This window comes from Netta rufina (assembly GCF_964035555.1).
Source record: "Netta rufina genome assembly, chromosome: 1".
Taxonomy (NCBI): domain Eukaryota; kingdom Metazoa; phylum Chordata; class Aves; order Anseriformes; family Anatidae; genus Netta; species Netta rufina.
In genome coordinates, this window is record NC_140123.1 from 176,627,095 (window position 1) to 176,639,613 (window position 12,519).

The 12,519-nt window shown below is 39.2% G+C and overlaps 1 protein-coding gene across 8 annotated transcripts in view; it reads right to left on the bottom strand.

Moving 5' to 3' along the window:
* Positions 1-11,628: 11,628 nt before the first annotated feature.
* NRCAM (neuronal cell adhesion molecule) overlaps positions 11,629-12,519 on the bottom strand; it is a gene marked incomplete at its 3' end in the record, with an annotated part of 57,771 nt that continues 56,880 nt past the window's right edge. For all 8 annotated transcript variants that reach the window (XM_084304891.1, XM_084304885.1, XM_084304890.1 and 5 more), the window contains one exon: positions 11,629-11,866. In XM_084304891.1, coding sequence (XP_084161017.1) covers positions 11,629-11,866 — 238 coding nt within the window. The remainder of the gene's footprint in view (positions 11,867-12,519) is intronic.

Below are 12,519 nucleotides of genomic sequence, written 5' to 3' on the forward strand. Positions count from 1 at the left end.
GCCAACGGGCAGGCTGGGGGGTGCAGTAAGAGCTGGGAGGGGACAGACCCAGGACAGGTGACCCAAACTAGCCAAAGGGGTATTCCATACCATCTGACGTCATGCTAAACAATATATAGGGGTGGCTAGCCGGGGGGAGGGGGCCGGACTGCTCGGGGTTAGGCTGGGCATCGGTCAGCGGGTGGTGAGCAATTGCATTGTGCATCACTTGTTTGTACATACTATTATTACTTTCGTATTATCCCCATTGTATCATCATTATTATTATTGTTATTATTATTTTTGTTATTTTTTTTTTTTCCTGTCTTATTAAACTGTCTTTATCTCAACTCACGGGCTTCACTTTCCATTTCTCTCCCCCGTCCCAGAGAGGGAGGGGGGAGGGTGAGCGAACGGCTGCGTGGTGTTTAGCTGCCGGTCGGGTTAAACCACGACATTCCTATACAACAAAACCTTTGTCAGGATTTAGCTGTATGGATGTTTTATGCAGTGAGAATAAAATAATAATCCTACATGATTTTGTTTTATGTAAAATAATGTTGCATTTGTTTCTGGAGGATAGTTTGCAGGTGAAGATATACTGCAGTGAACTTGCTTAAAAAATCCTTGTGGCCATCTAAATTACTAGTCATTCGTGCATGTCTACTGTGTCTTTATCAGAATTTAGAAAGTCAAAATTAAATAGAATAGCACTGTTTAAGACTGTTGCTGTGAGGTAACAGCACAACCAAGTAGCACGCTGTAAGTCATCATCAGTGTCTCATCAGGTCGCTAACAGCTCCTAATGGATGCTGGCACAATATATTCAAGGGGTTTTCAGCACATGGTTTGATTATCTGCCCTACCAGTAGACAACATGTCAAGAATTTATTTCACGTAACAATCTGAATTAGTAGTAAAGCACAATATCTAGTGACTTTTTTCCAAAAGTAAGCACTTAAGTGAGGGGTCAAAATCTACCACTGTGAAAATGCATAAGCAATACTGAGAATGACAGCTGGCTCTGCCACCAGGGCATGCCCTACCTAGACAGCCATGGAGTGTCCCCGTCACCCACTCTTTGTCATTAGCTCAGTCACTTCTAATCATTCCCAGCAATGAGTAGGTATTTAGGCCCACAGTTCTGGCTAAGTCCTGCTTTGGCCAGGACCTAAATGGATGGACGCTTGCCATGGCAAAATCTTGACCACCACCAGCAGCATGGCAGTGGCCCAGGAGGATGAGAGCACACCTGGACAAGGCACTGGGTGCCCCTGGTTCCCTCTGTCTTCTGATCAGGCAGTCTGTTCCCATGCTGGAAATAGTACCACAGCTAATTCAATGGAAATAAACACAAGACTTTCTTTGATTTTGATAGGGGGAGGCCTGGAGAATGATCTGGTTTTGCCCACCTGCAGGCAGTGAAGATTAAAACATGATAACTGATAGCCTTGATAAATCTTTGTGTATGCGGTGATGATGCACGCATCTGCCTTGTTCAGGGAAAAGGGTGATCCTTCTGACTTACTGGTGGGTGCTTTCAAGGTATCTTTGAGTTGGTATCTAATAACACACTGGTCTATTATTTGAATTTGCTGGCCTGAGTAAAAGGTGTTTGGAAATAATGTTTGCAGAGATAATTATAGACTTGTCAGGTCTTTATAAAGATACCAAACTACCTTAAATGTGTGATGAAATATTTGTTAAAAACAAGTTAAGTAGATGCAGCAGTCCTGTTTTTAGGAACCACTTCCAGTGTATGGCCAGCTTGGGAGTGTGACATTTACCTAGCACCTTCGTAGGAAGGAAAAGAATATGCACTTTAAGCATTAGCCTCTATTTAATATTTCCCCCTTGCTATAATTGTTTCCCCTTTGAATGTGCTGCCAGCTGTGGGATCCAGCACTGGATGAGACCGTGCCACTGCAAATCACCCTGCAGCGCCCAGAGATGCTCAGAGAAGAAATGTCTTCCCTGGGCTTAGGACAGGGAAGCAAGGGAAGAGAAAACATGATTTTTGCTGTGAGACGTGAATTAATGACAGCATTTTTAGCAAGGTTGTCATTTCTGCTCCTATAGGCTTCACATTGCATTATCTTCAACAGAAACCAACCCCCATCCCCTCTCTCCCCCAAATTTACCATCTTCATTTGCCTTAAAATAAAGAAATCCGTATGTTTCATACATTAGCCTACATTTTGTCAGCTGAAGTAGTTGAACATTTCAGATTCAATACCTGTGTGTTTTTGTATCAGTTCAGGTCTCACACAGAAAGCTTGCTTGAAATTAAAAACTAAGTCAAGAGGAAAGACTACGTCTAAATGCAGGACTAGGCTGCATTAATTGTTGTATCTGATTTTTGACAGACATTTTCTTATGGTATACAGCAATTTTTCTCTGAACATCTTGCTGAAAAACTCATCATCCAGTGATGATGGATATGAATAATCTTTGAAACCTATCCTATTTGATATATTAAGAAAAAATAAATGCCTGACAGCAAACAAAAAACAGAACCAAACCTGCAGACAAGCTTTAGATGGGTGACAAGGCAAATTTGTCTTGATATCTTTTACAAGAAACATCAAATTGCAGCCATTAAAAACAGAAAATCTTACCTACAATTAAGAAAGATGTTGCAATGATTCTCCTGAAGCTTTTGTGTGTAGAATTAAAATCTATACTTTGAGAGTCAGCCTCTTGAAAACATGGACTATGCCTCTCCAGAGGTCCTTTTACTTTATTTTCATTATTACAGATCTTGAGTTACCGATTTGCAATAATCACACCAAAATTTAACTACATAATTAAATCTGTTTGCTTTATTATTATTATTATTATTTGCAGCAGAACATTTTTCAGTTGCAGCCTGAAATACGTAATTTAGAAAAGAAAGATCAGTCTCCTGCCATGTGGCTGTCTCTAACATGTAAGCTGGCTGGGGCTGTAGTGTCCCTGCTGGAGGCTGCTGTCATTAGTGGAGAAACCCTGACACTTTATTAGATGGTTATTCACTAAAAAAAAAATAAAATTCATTATGAAAACCTCTGCCCAAAGACCTGCATAAAATGCCACAAGCAGAGGTCTCAGCTGGTGTAAATTGACGCAGCCTTGATGGCTTTGGCAGGGCAGCGGTTGCCTGCTCTGGCTGAAAAATCTGTCCCAGCTCCAGTGTCAGCAACTCCACTCTCACCACCAACAGCAAGAAGAAACAATTTCCCAGATTTTCTTCATTTTTAATCAGGGACCTCTGGCTATGTTCCATTCTCTAACCCCAAAATTCTTGTACTGATGTTTTCATGGGAGGCTAACACACAATGCTTTTTCTATTTTGTTTGATTTAGATCTTTAAGTGGTGTTTTTAACACCTTGTTTTCTGAGCATCCCAGGCTTTCTTGCTTTACTCCACAGCCTCACTCTATGCAGCAGATGTCCTGCTACAAAGCTGTGCACATCCTGCAGGTTCCTCCTCCTGCCACCTCTGGGTGCTGTTGCACAGATGTCACAGTGCTCACCCCAAGAAGCAGACCCCACCTGAAGTGCTGCATTCACCTTTGGGGCCTCCAGGACAAGAAGGACATGGAAATATTAGAATGAGTCCAGAGGAGGGCCATGACAATGATCAAGGGGCTGGAGCACTTCTCCTATGAAGACAAGCTGGGGAAGTTGGGGGTGTTCAGCCTGGAGAAGAGGAGGCTCCAGAGTGACCTCTCAGCGGCATTCCAGTGCCTAAAGAGGGCCTACAGGAAAGCTGGGGAAGGGACCCTTTGTCAGGGGGTGTACTGATTGATAGGACAAGGAGTAACGGCTTTAAGCTGAATGAGGGTAGGTTTAGATTAGATATTCGGAATAATTTTTTTGCTGTGAGGGTGGTGAGGCACTGGAACAGGCTGCCCAGAGCAGCTGTGGGTGCCCCATCCCTGGAAGTGCTCAAGGCCAGGCTGGATGGCGCTTTGGGTAACCTGGTCTGGTGGGAGGTGTCCCTGCCCATGGCAGGCAGCTAGAACTGGGTGGTCTTTGAGGTCCTTTCCAACCCAAACCATTCTATGGTTCTTTGTGCCTGGGAGATAATCTGCTGTCCTGATCCATGGGGTTAATCACTGTGACTGACTTGGTCATACCCGAAGAGGGATTGCTTGCACAAGTGTCAGAAGAAATGAGCCCAGCACCAAGTTGCTCCCTGCCACAGTGACACTGGCCCAGCCTAGCACAATCTGCTGCGTGAGGAGCTCATCTCACCTGCATGCGTCAAGACCTTAAGCCTTTCTTCTTTGACATGGAGATTAAGGGCAATCCTGACAAACTCAAACCCGATAAGCATCCTGTCTCAGTGAGACTGGGTAGCTACTGGCCTACAGATTACCCAGTGTGGCCTTTTCATGGGTTGAGTGTCCCTTTTGCTTTCATAAATTCAGACAGGAGCAGCATGCTGCCCTTTCAAATGACTCACAAAAATCTGAGCCAATTGGCTACAAATAAGCCAAATCAACACTATCTTTATGAAAACCTTTATTATTTTATAGCTGCCAAGCACTGGTGGCTACGTACACTGACTTAGGAATTGACAAAATAGCAAGGTGTTTGGCTGATTTCTGATTCTGCCTACATCTTCAAAAATTGCTATTTCTGTCTGCCTTTGGGACAGGGATGGATGCTGAATTTTGGACTAAGCATCCCTGCCCCACTGTTCTTACCAATCTACTTTACAAACAGCAATTCTGCACAACATGTCCTTGTAATTTATGGTCATGATAACAAATGTGCACATTAGAATAAGATCATTAATATAATTGCATACACAGCACCAAATTAAACTGCAGATACAATACAGACTCAACTTCAAGGGGATCTAATTTTAGTACCTTTTCCCCCATCTTCCTACTGTGTCTATCACACACACATAGCTTGTGCTTCCTCATCTTCAAATATGCATATATACAAGAGAAAAGCCTCTTGTATGCACTAGGGAGTTCCTGCAAAATGATGAGCTCAACCCTATAATGTTTTTTAGAGTCTGACTCATCTCTGTGAGTGTTCATCTGTTTGCTGCTCAGGGTTTGTCTATGCTGGAGTTACATGACCCTGTAGTGGGGGAAATAAGGAGAAAAAAAATGTAGTGGTCTCATCCTACGCAGAGGCCTGAATTTGTGTCTGGGAGACAACATGGTGTCCTCTGTCTATGTCTGTAAGAGCAGAATAAGCAGCATCTGGAAAAATTTCTAACCATTACATCTCAGTCACCCACTCTGTTGTTAAAACAGTGCCTTGCATGGGCCAACAAGCACCATGCAGAGTGCTTGCTGGCCAACAAGCACTCTGTTAAAGGATTCACAAACATTTGAGAACTATTGTGGACTGTTCCTGGCTACTTCAGCTGGTCTTGAGACCACCAGCTTTCCAGAGCAGTTGTTGCATTTAATTAGCCACAGGTAATTAAATGAATAGCATCCTGCACCTAATATCCTATGCAGCTCAACGTGACCAGAGCAGCATGGTAACATGTGATCATGCATTCATCTCTTTGCTTTTATGGTCCCGTGGGGTTTTCATGGCCCAAAAAGGCAGACTCCTTGTTCCCTCTGTAACCCAGCAGCACCATCGGCAGGGGAAAGGCAGAAGCTGGCAACAGTACTCAGAGAAACAATTAAAAAACATATATATTTTTTTTCAAAACAGGAAAATTATTATGAAGTTGTGTCTTACAGCAGTATTTTATATATGCATATTATATATACATATATGCTTTCACATGTGATATGAACTTTGATGCATCGTTTGGACAGCTGTTTTCATGGGCTTCTGCTAACAAACAACTGTGACTTCCCCCTAGTGGTCAATTGCTATTTTTAAAGCTTTAAAACTGGGCTATTGAATTAAACAAAATTCATTTTAGGAAAATTCAAAAACCTTCCTTTTGATAAAGTTTATGGTCACTGACTAATTTTAATAAAACAGCTGAGTCTGGTTTCTTACTAAAGCCGAAAAAAAAAAAATTAAAAAAAAAAAATTGAACCAAGAGTTCATTGTTGTAACACAGCCAGGAACAAACAATAACCTCAGTGGCATCAAATTTCTGGCCTGATCATTGGCTCACTGATTGATTGATTGAGTTATGTATTTACACATAAAACTATGGTTTGTCAACGCCTACCAACTTAAATGTACAGTATTCCCTTAGAAGCAGTCTAAATGCTTTTTCTAGTGCTTCCTTATGTTGCGTTTGTACCCAGAGGCTGCCAGATGGCTTAGCAAAGGACATTTTTTCTCTCTTTAATGAAAATCAAAATATTCCAGCTGATGTCCACTTCACCTACATTCACTCTGTCCTCCGATTTGCCAAAAATTGTTTCAATTAACTGTCCTCTTCCCACTTCTTTTTTTTTTTTTTTCCTTAAGAAGTTTTTCAAAAACATTGATGCTGGCATTCCAAGTTTGGAGTCTTCACTACGTGGCTTCTTTGTATCTTCCTTATCTAAAGGGCTTGGAAAATTCCCTCTTTCCTCATCTTATTAGAACAATACCAGTCAAATTCCCAAGCTAAGGGAATTTCAGCTGGCCTTGACCTATACTTACAAAAAGCAGTTGCTTTCCAAGCAAAATCCCAGCTTGCTTCAAAAAGTAAAGAAAATTAAGCAATTGCCTTGAGTGTTTGTCCATCTGTTACAGTACTTTTCCCATCCAAAGCATGCAAATTTATTGGCTGTTTTCAATTAAATATGAGAAAAGTCTCTAAGACTGATAAGTTCTTGTAAGTATCTCGAAACAATATATGCATAAATAGAAACACAACACTACATAAACAAAAAACCTTTTCATACTGGCATGTCCACAAGGACTCCCTCACTACAGCTCATATATTCCAGACCATCTATTTGGAATATATTTGGAATACCAGAATTAGGAAAACCTAATTTGTCCCCTTAGTCCTATGAAGACTCAAAGTCCTTGAGATCTGTGCAAACACAGAGTAATGGCAGAGCAATGTACAAAAATGGCTATCACCTGTCAGATAAGGTGATGGGTTTCAAGATCAAAGCATCCCTTTTTAGAGGCCTTTGGACTGGGAAATAGGGCAGCATCCTCTGGAAGATATGGATCAAGTATAGTTTACTGTTGGAAATAAATATAGTTTGTTCCTTAATACAGCATGAGTGAGTAATTTCCCAGAAGTCAGGCTAGAGTTAGGATTAGGTCTGAAACCCTGGACCATATAATTGTACAACTTGAAAAACTGGGGACCTTGAATTTTTCCTCCTCTTCACTAATATCCAAAACATAACAGAAATCCAGGCAGAATTAACTCCTATTTAGAGATTCAGCTTATATATAATAAATAAATAAATATATATATATATATATTTTTTTTTCCCCAGCATATGGGGAAACACCATCTTTTGAACTTCTTTATTCTACTTGGGTACCTCAGGGTCAGGGAGGACAACAGGCTGGAGGGGACCTGCTGACAGAAGCCGTCCCCTGCCCTGCCTCATTTCTCAGCATGGAACATATGCAATCCCATTGCTATCAAGCTTGCTCTAATTTTATCCTGCAGTGCTTCCCCAGGGGACAAAGCAAGTGCTGCCAAATGCACAGTTGGGCACACTGCTCCAGCTCTCAAATGAAGGGTTCATTTTTTAAGATACTAAACAGGATTTGGATTTGTTACTGGGTCACCTACATTTGAGTACAGTAAGAAACTTTGCATATATTTTTGTTGCCGAAAGTTGTGAGACCACAAGGATGAGAATTTATTTGTTTGCTTACAGTCACGATGTATCACATCTACTGTCAGTCAACGTCCTGTTGACATGCACTTATCTTGACAGCTTGGTCTAAAGTTTCCACTTCATGTGCACAAAGAGCAGCAAGAGAAAACATGAATCCCCTCAGAGATTAAAAATGATGACCAGATGGAGTTAATTTGCACCCCAGAAAGCATTATTTGGGGGTAGACCCCTACAGTAGCATATTCAGTTATTTCCATCTTCCTATGACATCAGTCGCTCCTTCTGCCAGCTCTCTGAAGTGTTCTTTCCTAAGATAGCAGAAGAGGGAAGGCCAGGAGAGGAAGAGAGACAGAAACACACAACAAAGGACAATTACTTTCCAATTACACACAACAAAGGACAATTCTCAACATCTCAACATCTTCCTGCTTTTATCCCTAATCCTTCTTTCAGAGAAAACAACAATAACAACAAAAAGCCCACTTCTGTACTGTAGAAAATATTGCTTCATTTATTATTTCTCCAAATTCCGTCTCGAAACGGGCCAGACAGCACATGAAAAGAATTTGGTTCACTTTGCCACTTTGCCTCTGCTATGCAGATCCACAAGGAAACTCTATTTTCCTAGGAACAATGTGAGAATAGAAGATTACAAGAAAAACTACTGATGGGGTACCCTCTTTAATTCCCTCTGGATTTATACAATCACTTCAGTGAGAATAAAACCAAAAGCAAAAGTAAATCACTAAAAGGAAAATGTAGTGACTGTATGTATTAATGCACTTTGGGAAACAGGAACAGATGAACAGAAGTGTGTCTCCAAAAACAGTTATCATGTGAAATCTTTTGTCCCAACAAAGCCTAGGGAACTCAGATCCCTCTTTCCAGGAATTATCTTTAATCAAAATAGAAACAGTTGTATTTCATATCTCCCAGTCAATGTACATTGCTGGAAAAATCAATAGATGCCTGCACAGAGAAAGACAGCCCCATGTCTGAGGGTGCAACTGTTGTGACTACACAGGTGACAGAAGTGGCCAAAGGGGTCCAGTATATAGGTGGCTCGGAGGGCAGACAGAATGGCTTCAGTGATAAAATCCCTCTTTTGGGCATCACAAACATCAACCTTCTGACGTACTTCCTGAAGCGTCCGCACCTCTTGGAATCCATGACTCTCCTGCAGCCTTCTCTGTGGAGCAACTGCCCTCCTGCCCAGCGCGTTTCCATTCATACAAAGAACAGACAGGGTGTGAAAAGAGCATTGCAATGGATTTTGTGTACTGTGAAAGGTGTTAAACTCACCTCACTTCATGTACTGTTAAATATCATGTTTAGAAATGAATACTCAGAATTTTGTATGTCCTTTAGGATACAAAATCCTTATTTGGGATCTTATCTGAAGGCCCTTAATTTTGAATGGACATTCTTATTTTCTCTTATTCACGCTTACAGGTATGGACATGACTGCAGAAATACAACTAAATAAAGCATCCATGGAAGTAAAGTGTAAACAGCAGCAGATTTCAATGGGAAATGGTCAGACAAATTCATATCGTTTTCAAATGGTGGTATGTAAAGATAGGCAATAGTCCATAAGTAATTTGGTTGCGGTACATAAAGTCCTGTAACAACGTGGGAACAGCTTCTGATAAGAGTTGTTTCATGCTTTTTCCAATTTGAATCCTTAATTACATGGTGAATCAGATCTGACTTTTACTGCTAGTGTAAACAGAACAAACAGTGAAATTTTAAAACCACATTTATTTTTAATACAAAATCTGTTGCACTATTACAGAAGTGAGCCTGTATGTTTACCCCCACATGCACAGATAATTCAGCATCTACAATTAAATAAAATTATACTTCTCTTTTACCAAAACCATTGGTAAAATCTTATTAAGAAATGTTCTCTTTGTGCTTTGTAGTCAATGTTTGTATAATTCATTTCTTATTTTGATTCCCATTAAGAAAACTGGTCAATGAAAAGCTCAAAGGTGCGAAAGAAGCTTATTACAGCTAGCGTACATTTATGATCACTTCGGTTGTGCTTTACCTACAATATATACATGAAAGCTGTGACGTGTACTATGGTCTGATGTAATGCACTGGCAAAAGCTCTGAATGGTTCAATTAGGAATCTGCAGTAAAAAAGCAGAACAGTTCACTATTTTGTTTTCACAGCAAAAAAAAAAAAATATATATATATATTTAAGTAGATGCTTTAAAATACCATGCACACCATTGGCTATAGTACTTCTTACACAGTACAACATAAGCTTTCTTGTTTTATTTGTTTGTAACACCTAGAAGCATATAGCACCTACGCTTTAAGTGTATTTACAAATTCAACAAAATATCTACATATAAAAAGCTTACTTAAAATTAAACTTGATGCAAGTTATGAAAAACCAATTTATTGGCAAATGAAACTGAGCATTCCTTCAACCATAGGTTGTTATAAAAATTTATATTTGGAGGTAAACACTTGATTGATATAGTATGTGAGAAAATAATTTTGTAACTGATAATGGTAATCCTTTACCACTAAACCATACGAGCACTTGTCAGATTGAATTCTGCGGTTGTGAGTGGTAACCCCACAGTGCTTTGGGGTGTAGATAATTCCAAAGCTGCCACACTGAGCAGGCCAGGACACAGAGGGAAATGCACTCTTGCTGGTGTAGTTGGCTAGCTTGTTTTTCAGCTGTTTATTTTACAAGAGCTTATACCTTGCTGTGTTAGTAAATAATTTAATTCTGGTTGTTTGTCATGTGTGGTTTTTTTGTTTGTTTGTTTGTTTGTTTGATTGATTGCTTGTTTTATTATTTTCCTAAATATATCTTTTAAGGCCATGAAAACATGTTGTGCTGTAACTGTCTAGGAAGTGTTCTTTTCATTAAAGGAAAAAAACCCATACTTTCCTTTGTGTAATTTCAAACATTTTAAACCTTCCATTTTTAGCACAACAGTTTCATAACGCTTTTTAAAAATTTTATTTTATTTTACATTTTTACTTTATTTGGCAACAATAGTTGTCCACTAATCACAGTTTACTGCAGCAACTGACTTCATAGTACAGTGCATTATGGAATGCATATTGTATAAAGGCACTGAATGTATTTTGCCCTGTCTTTTCTGGAATATTTTCTGTCATTTTAAAATTTTTCTTTCAGTGACTGTACAAATTCCAAAATGCATTGCAATGCGTATCTTTTATGCCCTAAAATCAATCCAATGTGTTTTGATGTAAAAATAGAACACTGTACTGCTGTAATACTTGATAGATTAAAAAGGCTATAAAGTAATAGGAGCAAAGAGCAGATAGTAGGGTCTCATTAAGCATCAGCAAATGCAAGTGTCATACTTAAATCATTTAGCAATTATATACTGTACATACTGTTCCTAACTGTCTTGCAAAAAGACATATGATAGCTAGACATTAAGTCACCAATTTCACAACAATGTCCACAAAGACATTGAAGTTCTATATAATACTACTATAACACTCTGACAATGAAAACGGAATTCATATCCAGGGATTCAGCCAAGGACTGCATAACAAATTGTCCAACCATGTTTTTATAGTGTACACGAGATTGTGAATTGTGTAGCATTTTTTTTTCATGCATTATACCATATTTTCAACAGAAAACAAAATTAGAAGTCAATTTTTAGTGTCAGTTCCTTTAAAAAAAAAGTAAGAAAAAACAAGTTTCAAACAAAATTTGAATTTTGTATTTTGATTCATACTAACATACCACTTGATGTGTCACCATACTGAGTAATTGTATTGACTGGCATGTTCTCATAGCATAAACATTCTGAGGCGAGGAGCTTTGTTACCTGCATGTTCATAGTATGAGAAGGAGGATGTACAAGTGCTTTAAACAAACAGAAGACACAAGGGGATCGAGTTCTTTGATTACACAAATGAATTCATGGCATTTACAGGAGAAGGAGCCTCAGAACTTTCATTTCCTTCTGCAGGTTCTTTCTCTTTTTTACCACTGTATTGTCCAATAAAGGAGCCATCCTCATTGAACTGACCATTTACACCTTCTCCATAGTCAACTAAACTATCATCACTGTCTTCTTTTTTCACAGTTCTGTCTGAAGGTGTCCGGCTTCCTTTTTTTAGAGGTTTATGGTCCTCTGCATCACTGGAGACACAAACAAACAAACAAAATGAATTAACTGATGTACGATTCGTTAAGGCAAAATCAGCCATGCATGCAGAGTTTATAAAAAGCATGTGAGCAGCCCTATAATCCTTTAGTAAACCCACATCACATTGGAGAGACAAGTCAATATGATGCAGTTGACATGAATACATGGTGTAGTAATGGTTTAAACAGCGAATGTCTTCAGTGGAGGACTTTTTTTTGTGGTTTTCTTTTTTTTTTTTCATCGTGCATGACTTATACAAGGGCATAAGACTCGTGCCCTTGGCTTGGAAGCAATTTAGATGCAACTGCAAGCATTAAAAAGTGGGTTGTACAGTTAAAAAAATAATAATTATCTGTTCCTCAGAGTAACAAGCTTATGATGTGCTGTGAAGTTAGTCTGTTAAATTTATTTTCTTTGACTCCTTCAACACGAATGAAGAATGAACTTAGTTAAATGGGATATACTGGTTTTCTTTACTTGTACAAAGAAAATAAAATGCTGCATTTCAAATAATTTGTTACATAATGCAGGCCAGACTTGCAATTTTCAGCCTTACCTTTCAAGAGACCTATATATTCCATTAAAAGGGTGCAGAAGAAACAAATGAAAATAGCCTAAGAAGAAAAGCAAAGTCCATATCCTGATA